We start from the raw sequence: 12,303 nt of genomic DNA, 5'->3' as shown, positions 1-12,303 counted from the left end.
ATGTGTGTGGGGATATACGTGTGTGTGTGTGAGGATGTGCATGTGTATGTGTGTGTGAATATGTGTGTGTGGGGGGGATATACATGTGTATGTGTGTGTGTGGATGTGCATGTGTATGTGTGTGTGTGTATGTGCATGTGTATGTGTATATGTGTGTGGGGATATACATGTGTGTGTGTGTGAGGATGTGCATGTGTATGTGTATGTGTGTGTGGATATGTGTGTGTGCGTGGGGGATACACATGTGTATGTGTGTGTGGGGATACACATGTGTATGTGTGTGTGTGGATGTGCATGTGTATGTGTATATGTGTGTGGGGATATACATGTGTGTGTGTGTGAGGATGTGCATGTGTATGTGTATGTGTGTGTGGATATGTGTGTGTGCGTGGGGGATATACATGTGTGTGTGTGTGGGGATACACATGTGTATGTGTGTGTGTGTGTGGATGTGCATGTGTATGTGTATATGTGTGTGGGGATACACGTGTGTGTGTGTGAGGATGTGCATGTGTATGTGTATGTGTGTGTGGATATGTGTGTGTGCGTGGGGGATACACATGTGTGTGTGTGTGTGTGGGGATACACATGTGTATGTGTGTGTGTGGATGTGCATGTGTATGTGTATATGTGTGTGGGGATATACGTGTGTGTGTGTGAGGATGTGCATGTGTATGTGTATGTGTGTGTGGATATGTGTGTGTGCGTGGGGGATATACATGTGTGTGTGTGTGTGGGGATACACATGTGTATGTGTGTGTGTGTGTGGATATGTGTGTGTGCGTGGGGGATATACATGTGTATGTGTGTGTGTGGATACACATGTGTGTGTGTGTGGATGTGCATGTGTATGTGTATATGTGTGTGGGGATATACGTGTGTGTGTGTGAGGATGTGCATGTGTATGTGTATGTGTGTGTGGATATGTGTGTGTGCGTGGGGGATATACATGTGTATGTGTGCGTGGGGGATATACATGTGTATGTGTGTGTGTGGGGATACACATGTGTATGTGTGTGTGGGGATGTGCCTGTGTATGTGTGGGTGTGGGTGCCAACCCAAGAATACATAAACACTATATACTTATTTTCTTGGGATCCAGGAGATTTTGTTACTTCCTGAGCGTAAGTTATGCAGCAGAGTTGGTCCCTCATGCTGTTTGGCACAGTATGTTTTGAGCACTTTATATACACTTTCTTAGAGGAATTTTCATCAGTTTCATCGCACAGGCAAAAGACCTTAAGTCTCTTAAGACACACACTTAAGAGAATAAAAGCAAAGACTTTAGCTTTCAAAATACCATAATTCTGCAATAAGCAGCCGGACTGAGAGAATATAACACATGACCTTTGAGTAAACACTCTACAAGAGCACGTACCAAGAAGTGGGAGCAAGAGACTTTTATCCAGGGTTGAATGTGTAAGTAAACCCAGATTAAAAGAAGTAAGTAAGAGCTAAAAATTCAGAATAATCCTTCCGAAAGTTGAGTGCAAGGGATGATAAGCTTCTTCAATAAGGAAAATCACAGGCCTTTTCTGTCTCAAGCTGTAGGAAAATGTGTTTTCCACGTTGGCACCTTTAACTCTAGAATTGTCTACAAGTTTCTTTCAAGGTTTTCAGGTTTGTCTCCTTCATGTCCCCGGCCACTCGCTGCACATCTATGTCCTTACCATTTGGAAGCTTCGGGTCGAATGAAATTCACACTGCATCATATCAAAGAAGATGGGGATGGTGGCTTTGCGCAGCTCCGTCTCGGGAATTAACGTCATTTCTAATATTGGGCCCACCATTTCTGGAATGAACTTTATCTTGTGTTGACCTTGGAATAAAGAAATACAGTATTCAGAAATAAAGCAAAATAGAATTCTAAAATGGGCTTAAATGGATAAAACAACACAACACAGATCACAGTGACTTTGAGCAGCAGGATCCTGAAAATATGCATCAAATTCTCTCTGCAGATGATGATTTTGAACTTTCCCAGCCATTAGTATAAGAAGTGGCCTGTATTCCACATTTTATAAGTGAAGCTATTCAAAGAGCTGCGCAATATAAGCCTGTAATCATGACTTCTCTGTCAGAGAAGATAAACACTGTTTTACAAGTAGCCGATTCTATCACACGGATTCAGAACACACGCAGCTTCATTCCCAGTTCTGAATAGAGCAGGGGCTGCGAGTGGGGAGTCTCAGCCTCTAACTCTGTGCACACTGACAGGAACAGGAGCCGACAAATGAGAGAGAGCAGAGAGTCTCTTGGGTCCTTTTTATCTCCCACATCTTATGAAGACGAGTTTACCATTTGACACCTCTGTAAATAATGCAGAGTGATTTCTGCAACATTCCAAATGACTCCAATCAAAGTAAATCAAGGCGCCGGCATCCGAGGCTGAAACCCTAAAAACAGCAGTGATTCGACCTTCTCGAGCTATTGTTTGATAGGAAAATGCTTATTTAAAGAACAACTTTATTGTATCTCATCTCACCTAGCTTGTCCCAGATATGATTTTTAAAGAACTGAGAAAAATGTTTCTCAAAAGTTTTCAAATGTGAATCATAATACGATCATATTAGCTAGCATTTACAATTTACATGACAAGCTCAGGAGAAAGCATCAGCTCACTGAATTTTCACAGTAACCCTGTGAGATGGGCACCTTCTTAACCTGTTAAACAGATGAGGAAAGTGGGCTGTTCCCAAAGCTATTCCGCGAGCTGTTCAGAGAAAGGGAGGAGCAGGATTTGAACCCGGGTCTGAGATTATGAAGGCTTAGCTGTGACTCTCATTTTACAAATTCCTTCCCTGTTTGCTTGTCTCAGGATCTTTGCATGGCACTCGGACCCTACCCGCCTCTCTGAAAGAGAAACTGTTTGAGCTGTCCACTCCCTTATTCGTCCTCTATAATTGCAAAATGAACAGAGAGGTCAGTGATCTGTCATTTTCTGTCATTTTATCCACCACTGCTGAGATATTACAATTCTAAAATAAACTCCCAGAAAGTAGAGACTGGCTTCTCACAAGCACTCAATTTATGTTTTTAATTTCAATGGTTTTTGTTGGAAATCTTGGTATCGTACTTTCCTGGGCCTCTATCTCTGACTTAGAAAGATGCTAGCCCAGGATCACCATCGGGAAATCTGGTGACCGGGCCGAGCAGCCGGTGGTTGGGCCTGATGTGGCCAGCCCCTTCCTCCTGCTAGCTGTGGGTTGGCTGCCACTGTCCCCACCCCAGCTGGGGACCCCATATCCTGTGGGTGCATGGCTGCTGCACCTCTGAGGATCAGGGTGAACTCCTAAAGAGCTTGAAGTGAACCAGGCAAGTTCAGAGCGATGGCGGCGGGCGGAAACCACAGCAGCTGCCAAGCTTCTTTCACCGCCTGGACCCTGCACCTCCGGAACGAAGCTCCTGGAAGACTCCTTCCTAAACACGGGGCTGCGGACCTTAGTTAAGGCGACATAACGAAACTCAGAGGCAGGTCCTATCAAAAAGGTGGTCTTTTAAAAGCCGACCCTCTTGTCTTTCAGAAATCTTGATTTTGTTTTCATTTCACCCCACTGCAACTAAACCATTTCATTTCCGAAATATAACAGAAGAATGCCCAAGAAATTAAATGTTTGAATAAAATATTTGTGATATTTTGTTAACACCAACAATGTATCCCAAATTAATCAATCTTATTAATATTTTTACACAATCAGGAAACTAAATTCTTTAGTTTTCTTTGCAATTCAGCGAATATACATTTCTGTAAAGAGAATCATTAAACAAATGTGGCTACTATAACTATACTTAAGAAAATAGGTAATCCTCATAATTAGACTGAATGACTTCTTATTCAATGGACATGCACATAAAATGTAATTAACATCTTATTTTTAACTTTTACAACATAATAATTTGACTAAGACTATCATTGGGTGATTCTCATCACTTTCCCAAATGCTTAATGTTTCTGAAAGGCCTGTAACTGCCGCAAAGCATTCTCTTGAAAATTCTATTATATTCCATCTCTCAGGTGACAACTTTCCGTGTATTATGCCTAAAAAATGTCAGAGCCAATGTTTCAGAAAACAGATGATGGTGACAGCAAGTTGTTCATCAACCACAATTTCAGCGTCATAAAGTTCTGTCTGTCACCAACAGGTTTTATTGTTCCAAGCTGGGAAAAACATAGAAAGCAGTAACAAGTGGTTGTAGAAGCAGGAATTGGAAAAAGAAGCGACCAAAACGACAGTAGCTTAACCTCTGATTATTACCCTCCTTATTAGTACAGACACATACTGGCCTGGAGCTGGTACCGAGTTCTGTGCACAGTGACAACCCTGGGGACTGACTCATCGCAAACCAGTGGTCCCCAAGGCGAGCAGGAGTGGGGAGGGAATGTTCTCTGGTAGCCACCGTTTTTTTTTTTTTTTTTTTTTTTTTTGATATTTGTATTATGGATTTTCCCTGGAGCACATCTTGCTCAAATTTAACGATGAACTCAGGTTTGGAACCAATGAGGACCAAGGTGACTCCTGCAGTGTAGACTTAAAAGAAAAAGAGGGCACGCTTTTGAGACAAAGGAAGGTGATGAGGAGAATATTTTACCTCCAGTCCTTGCCAGTCTCATAGCCCACCTAGAGTCTGTTCTAGTTACAGAACATGGAGCTGCTTCCCCTGGGAACAACATCTTGTTTTCTCACGAAGCCAGGGCCTCCCCTGTCAGAAGCCTCCTTGTAGGTGTTTAAATGATCTCTTTGCAATCACTGGTGTTAAAAAATCTGGGACATTAAACATAGACTCATCCCAGAAAAATCTCTATACACAACAGCAGGCAGAGCAAAAAGTTCCACCACCCAGCCAAACCCGTTAGGCCACACTGTATACAGGTTTTAATGAAAAGAACACCATTTGCTCAGTCACCAAAAAACACCCATGAAGGGAATCCCTGCATGAAAAATATCCCAAACCCAACACAGCGGATAAAGATCTTGCTCCAAGCACATTTGTTCTGGCTGGCTCGGGTCTAGTGCTCGCTCCAGTGTGCTGGATGTAATAAACAAAATGTAAATCGAGGCGGCACAGGCAAGGAGATCAGGTGCTCCGGCGGGCTGCTGCACAGAGTACGCTTTGATAAATAACTCAGGAGCTGGGTAAATAAACACATTTTCCCCCCTTTTTTCTTTTGAGAGAGAGCCTGCTTTTGATTTCTCCTTTCAGACTCAAAATATGACAGGTTTGGGAGGGAAAGAAACACATCACTCTGTCCCATGGGGCAGTGCCACGTTTGCCCTTGCATTAAATTGAGCAAAACAGACCCCAGATCCTTGCTCTGAGGCTGGGCATGGAGGAGGCAAGAGCTGAGACGCTCCTCTCTATGGGCCATGCAGACTATTGGAAAGACTCAAGGAGGAGACTCGTGGAGCGTTCAGCTGAAGGTCTGCTCAAGTGACAGTTTATTAATTGCAAGCTGATAAATAGATCTGATTTCCATTTCTATTTTCTTGGCAGAGTCAGTGCTATCATCCTGCCAATATGTTCCCAAACCTGCACCCATTTACAAAAAAAGTAAACAAACAAACAAACAAACTACGTGCAAAGTAGGCTGTGTACATCCTGGGAAACTGAGATGTGCTGTCATAAATTTGGAGCGTGACAGCCTTGGCAAAGACACTCAGGCACCTGGGATCATGGCAGGAAGGAGCTGGGCTCCTGAGGCCACCCTGTGGGGCTATCCTTAGCTATCCTGAGGGGCTGCTTGGGGAATATCCTGTGGGCTGCAGGTGCTTTTACGATCATCTCCCTCACTTTGAAAAATAACTTATTTACCAGCAAGGAACCCAGCTCTGGTGGCTGACTGTTATTTCCCGTTGTTTCCAAGTCCGTGACCCTAATTGGCCAGTCATGGTTTACTTTTGACGTCTTGGCCGCTTCTCAGGCCAGAGTCAATGTTCCTGGCTAAAAAGCTGCAAAACACACATCTCATGCATTAATCACCATATTCAAATCAGCCACTGACAGGAGGGAAGGGGGAAATTTGCTCTCTTCACTGCAACCTTTTTCAAATCAAAAGTCTCCTGTCGCTTGACTTGGCCTATCTGGAGCATGACAGACAATGTCAAGAGAACCAAGTGCTTTGTGTCAGACCCAAGTGTATCCTCAGAAGGCTGGGCCTGCTCAAGCACTTGGAGGGGGCACGAGGAGAAACTCACCATTTCTGGGCCCACCTTTCCTTCCTTCATTGTTATTGTGGCATGTGGCACAAATTGAAATGGAGCCACTTTCAATGGTGATCAATCTCAGGGACTACAGAGGTGACATTAAATATTCTTGAAAACAAAAACAACCCCAAACCAGAAAACTAGAAAGGCAGGAGCACCCATCAGTCAGGGTGATCTCTGGCCAGCTGTGGCTCGAGCTGAGTTTTAGAGGCTCCCTCGGTGCTAGGCAATGACCGTGGCACATGGAGAGCAGTGGAGGATCCTGGGGGTGCTCAGGGGCCAGGGTGAGTCGCATGGTGGCTGCAGCTGTGTACGGGGAGAAGGAAGCATTTCAGTATGTAAATACCCATCAGACCCTCTGCTAGGGTGGTGTCTCTAGTTATCAAAAATGATGTGAAATGTTATTGAGCCACATCAGAATGAGAACCTTCATTTGAAAGTATATGTGCAAGCGTCCAATTGGGGAAAATAGACATCTCACCATCTATACTTCAGAGTTGAAGTATAGAAGAAAACAGACTCACTCTTTTAGGAGGGGCCAGGGTAAAAGATGGCCTCAGAGAGAGCCTGTGTCCAGAGGAGAGGTCTGGGGTCTGCCCTGAGAGCCCGACTGTGGCAGATGGAGCTCATATCACCTCCTTCATGAACGCTGGTGCCTATTAAAAGTCCTGGACTCCCTGAATTCCAAGAGAGAACAGCCCCCCTCCATGCCATTGCTGTGAAAGCCCTCCGCCCTCTCCTGCCTCCCTCTCTCCTGGGACCACACTGGGTCCCCGCCTGGCGTGGGGCCTGCCATCTGGCCTGCCAGAGCAAATGACACATGCATCTGTCAGAGCACGATTTTAACAAAGAACACAGAGATCAATTAGAATGAATCATGGATGGTCCTCCTCCCTGTTCTAAAAGCCTTAGCACTTTATTACTGAGATCATCGTATATATATGTCATAGAACTCTTGAGTTTTGGGATTGGAAGGCTCTTGAAAAATTCAGTCCAACCACTTTATCTAACAGCCCAGAAAGACTGAGCCATGTGAATTAGGCCTCACAGGGAGGCAGGAGTAGGAGAGGATGAAAACTTCAAGGTGGGACTTATCATCTCTCTTGACTCTGAGCCCAGAGCCCCTACCTTCCTCCCTGGGATGGCAGGAAGGCCAAGGACAGGATGGTGCCTGGTAAATATCATGTTGCAGAGATCAGCAGGCCCTTTGACAGCTGAGACCCCATACTCAGATTCTGGACATAGGAGCTACTGCAGCAAAGTCATGTGCAGAGACCTAGCACAGAGCTTCCTTGAGGGGTCCTCCACTGACTCCAGGACGGACACCCAGAAAGGATGCAATGGTGTAGGTTCTCTTTGTACTGGGAGGGCACAGGCAGACAGGGCCACTCTGACCCACTCTCCATCCTCACCTGGGAGCATCTGCTGTGGCTTTCCATTCCTGAGAACCTAATTAGGCCTCATGTCAAACCAAAGAATGGCAAGGAAGATGCAAAAGCAAATAGTGAGCTAGAAGTGAAGTGTGGCTCGCTGGGTTCCGCGTCTTTCTTGCCATGTTCTCCAGCCACCGCAGGGACTCACAGAGGCTCGGGAAGTAAGCAGGCTGGGGCGCAGCTAAGTTGTCCCAACCTTGGTGCAACAAGTGAAACCCTAATGCAACGAGGCTAACAGAGTGATGCGGACGGACCCCTGCCTCCTTCTAGTAGGAAAAGATTCTCTGAGGTAGAGGGGAGAGTGGAGGGTTTCTCGCAACAAGCCAATGCAGGCTTCTCGTGTCCATTTGAAGGAAGGAAGTAGAGGCCTGGAGATCCTGGGGCAGAAAAGCAACTGATGCTTTGCTCAGGACCGAGGCAAGGCCACCAGCACCCCATGGCCTAGGACACCTCGGCACAAAGCAAGCCCAGGGCTGAGGGCGGGAGCCAGAGGGAGCTTCATCTCAAGGAGGAGTGAGGCCGGATTCTGTACTGTAGAGGTACCGTAGACATGCTGAGGGTACTGTAAAGATGCTGGGAAGATACCAAGTTATTGTCAGTCACTGATTCCTTGAAGGGGCTTATCTACAAGAATTACATGTCACATTGGTTGAAATTTTAATAGTGAATTTATTCTTACTGTTCATGATAAAATTAGTTGGAAAAACTTAATTACTTAATTTATAAATAAAATCATATTAATTTCATATATACACACAGACCCTTCACTGCTTTGAGTGCAGGAGCATGTTAGGCTGCCACCACCTGGTGGCAGCGTACCTAAATACAGGATCTGCTTTTGAGGAGGTGAATTAACCCTTCAGAAGGCAGAGTCTATAAAAATGAATATGGTAGGTGATGGCAAATGTCAAAGCAGGATGAGCTTCCTGTTTGACACAGAAGGAACTGAGGCGACTGGGGGAGGAAGGCAATGCCAGGGAGGGGGGAGCTCCAAGCCATATGTCCACCTGACACAAGAGGGTGCTCTGCGGATTTTTCTTTTTGCCACACCTGTGAGATTTTCTTTCCTTGCCTTTGGTCTTCTATCTCTTAAATCCTGAAAACAGTTACTACAAAGAGTAGCAACTGCTGTCCAAGGAACAGAAGCCATTAAGATCTTAAGACATCCCAACACTGATGAACAGGGCCAGTGTCATGACGCACCAGGGATGCAAGATATTCACCATGCTCCCACATCCAGGCTACTCACCAAGGTTGTACCACATGTCTCTGATTTCAAAGCCAATCTGTCTCCTCATATCTCCGTACCTGGAAATCAGGGAAAAGAAAAACACTGAATCACTCCAGAGAGCATCTGAAAATCGGAATGGAATTAGTCTTAAGTGCAATAAAGCCTTCTAGCACTGAGACAAATAAAGAGAGTGTCAAAGCTTCAACTTCTCTTGCCACCAAAAGGAATCAAAGGAGGAGGGATCTAGCTGGGGGAATCTCACTTTCTCATCACTGAGGAGTACATGACATCGTCCCTCCCGTGGGAATGTGGGGGAAGTTGTGGAGAGTCATGAAAGCATTTCCCTTTCTTCAGTCTCTTGGCTCCTGGGTCCAAGGGGGAGCTTGGTTCCATGCATGTTGTTAGCGTCTAGGCACTGCAGACACCACATAATATCCTACTGCACACAACAGATTTTTTTCCAAAGTTAAAATTAAATCCAGAGTCAGGGCAGACCTCTTCCAAAGTTCTTGCATTCCTCTATGTCATTTTAAATGTAAGGAAGGGCTTAACACCAAAAGATGCCAACAAATCTTCCACTGTTTTTGTTTATCAGGGAAAATAAATGCTAATTTTCCTCCCGAAGGGCGCACAGAGGAGGTGTGTGTTCCATGAGTAAACAGAATTTGATGCTCCAGAAGATAAACCTTTATTAGTTTGTGAGCAATTTAACTTTTTCTTTTATTGCCTAAGGAAAAAGCTGATTATATTAAAAATAATAATTTGCAAAATGATCATACAGGATTACAGTTGAGCAGCTGTGTCATCGAGCTTGCTCTGCTCATCCTCGTGTCAGGAGATGTGAGAAGGAAAGCACTGATTATAGACGAACGCGCTGTGGCTCTCGAGACGAAGATCCTGGACGGTAAATCAACAACCTGGGCCTGCTGCCACCTTATTAGAGAAGTCTCTGGTGCCCTAAGCACCTGTCTGTCACTCATGGCGTGAGCAGGCTACAGCCAGAGTGATCATCTCAACCACAGAAGATCAATCTCGCCTGGCAGCTCTGCTGTGGTGCGTGGGAGGCCACGCGCCTTGGCCCACAGTGCCGGCGGAGAAAAGGAACTGGAGCCTACGCCACTCGCTACCAGGACACGCTAGCTCTAAGCGCAGCCCTAAACCAGGTGAGCACTGATGCAGGCAGACTCGGTTAAGGGGGGTGGATCTCAGATGGGGAGACGGCCCAGCATTGAGGCCACAGTAGGAGAGGCCCATCCGTGGTTGGCGAAAGCACGCAGGCAGCAAAGCTACTGGATCCGGGTGGGTGGGAGAGAGGAAAGCACCTGCCTAACTCACGCCCCCAACTGCCCAGGAGACACACGACCTGAACACTGCCTGGAAGCTTATACTGCTGGCTCCCCTTCCCATTTTGCTCCTGCACTAAGACAAAGGGATCCCAGCGGCTGCTGCGGCCAGGGCTGGGCAAGGATGTAGCTGGCTGTGGGGTGACCTGGCAGGCTGGCATCCTTGAGGTTGGTGAGGTTCTCGCTGTGCAGGTGGGTGAGTCACCTTCCAGCCAAGCAGGTGTTGGGCAAGCCCAGGAACGTGGCATCAGAAAGAGGTGGCCCCCCCGAACACAAACAGCCCCTGCCCCCGTGTTCCCCAGCAGAGGTGAACTGTTCACAGTGGGATCGGCCTGGCATGTACTGACCCACTCAAGCTCTGCACATGCTTCTCCATCCCAGCGACACAGAGTTCTTCTCATTCTGGGATGATTCCCTCAAAATAGGAAGGCCCAGGCCAGGTGCGGTGGCTCACTCCTGTAATCCCAGCACTTTGGGAGGCCGAGGCAGGTGGATCACCTGAGGTCAGGAGTTCAAGACCAGCCTGGCCAACATGGTGAGACCCTGTCTCTACTAAAAATACAAACATTAGCCAGGCGTGGTGGCACGTGTCTGTAATCCCAGCTACTTGGGAGTCTGAGGCAGAAGAATTGCTTGAACCTGGGAGGTGGAGGTTGTAGCGAGCTGAGATTGCACCACTGCACTCCAGCCTGGGCGACAGAGCAAGATTCTGTCTCAAGAAAAAAAAAAAAAAAAAAAAAAAAGGCCCAATGCTAGGCTGAACTTCATCAGTGTCTGTGCCTTGCTGGACCCGGCTCAGTTACTTCTCTCAGGTCCCAGAATGATTAGAATGATAATGATTCCAGGGAAATCCTAAAGTTCAGACATCCTAAAGTACAGGACACTCAGCTGCAGTGGATTTCCCACTTGCGGTTTGGGAAATTCAGGAATGACTTGCTGTATTTCCAGAGCTGGCACCACAATCTGGATTTGGAAGGCCAGGTGCATCCGCTCCTCCCCATCCTCTTTGCCCCTCCCCACCCCTCCCTGCTGCTCCCCACCCCTCCCTGCCTCCCTGCACAATGCCTCTCCATTGGGTGGTGAAGGAGGTTGAGGGGTGAGGGAGTTCCATTCTCAGGTAGACTTTACTGTCGTGTAGGTGGAAGATGACAGCCGCTGGCAGTATTTGAGAACTGGGGGATTAGCAAGGACAGGAGAGCACACCCCTCAGGAGAGTCGGGCCTGCGGCGTCAAGGTGCTAAAGATGCAGTTTTAATTGTCAAACAGGACAAGGGCGCTCTAGCCCGGAGCACAGGCAGTGAGGGAGAGCGAGGAGTTGAGGGGAAGGGCCGGCTGGATGTCCCTGGCAGCGAGAGGGATCTTTTCCTTGGTTTTAATAAGAAGGCAGCTTTGATGAATCTATACATGCCCCAGAATAATCCCCAAATAAAGTCACAGCTGTCACCAGACCTCAAGAGGGCTTCCCAAGCCATTTCTTCATTCTTCCCACAGAGGAGGAAAAAAGGATAATTGAGAGTGTAGGGCTAATAAAGCTTATTGCCTGGAAGCAGAACCCCGGGCTGGCGGCAGCCCTGGGGACCATAACTAAGTTCCTCTCTAGCAATAAACAGCCTAAGGGACTGCACCAGTTGTACAGAGAGAAGCAAAAGGACATGGCCATCCTCACCGGGAAGGAGCAGAGAATCCAAGTCTTCAGACTCCCACACCCACAGCACGCACCCCCGGGACCAGGGACTCTCCGTGCCTCCACAGTACAACGCAGCGTCGCATCTTTCAAAGTGCTTTCCTTTCACTTGATTTTGGAATCAGACTATGAGCTGAGCAAGCTGACACCTCTGTGCCCATTTTCTCAATAAGAAAGCTGAGATTCACAGTGGGGAACACACATGCCTGACTCCACCGAGCCAGGATGGCCTGGAGCTTCTCACCTGCGCCCACCCACGGCATGACTGAGCAGGAGAACGTATGCTTGGGAGGCACACTTCCTACCACCCAGGGAGATCTGGGATCCCACATCCAGGCTGTAACCTGGACATAAAATTGTGTGAATTTGGTCCCTGTGGTCTAACCTTAGCACCTGGTTTTTTGCATCT

General features: G+C 47.0%; 1 protein-coding gene across 2 annotated transcripts in view; it reads right to left on the bottom strand.

Annotated features, from left to right (window-relative positions):
• DOCK1 (dedicator of cytokinesis 1) overlaps positions 1-12,303 on the bottom strand; it is a 549,533-nt gene that overhangs the window by 91,680 nt on the left and 445,550 nt on the right. For both annotated transcript variants that reach the window (XM_077945604.1, XM_077945605.1), the window contains exons 32-33: positions 8,886-8,944; positions 1,671-1,819 (exon numbers count right to left, since the gene is read on the bottom strand). In XM_077945604.1, coding sequence (XP_077801730.1) covers positions 1,671-1,819; positions 8,886-8,944 — 208 coding nt within the window. The remainder of the gene's footprint in view (positions 1-1,670; positions 1,820-8,885; positions 8,945-12,303) is intronic.

Source organism: Macaca mulatta, chromosome 9 (genome assembly GCF_049350105.2).
Source record: "Macaca mulatta isolate MMU2019108-1 chromosome 9, T2T-MMU8v2.0, whole genome shotgun sequence".
Lineage (NCBI taxonomy): Eukaryota > Metazoa > Chordata > Mammalia > Primates > Cercopithecidae > Macaca > Macaca mulatta.
The sequence above is the reverse complement of the archived record's forward strand: the minus strand, read 5'-3'. Positions and strand labels throughout refer to the sequence as shown.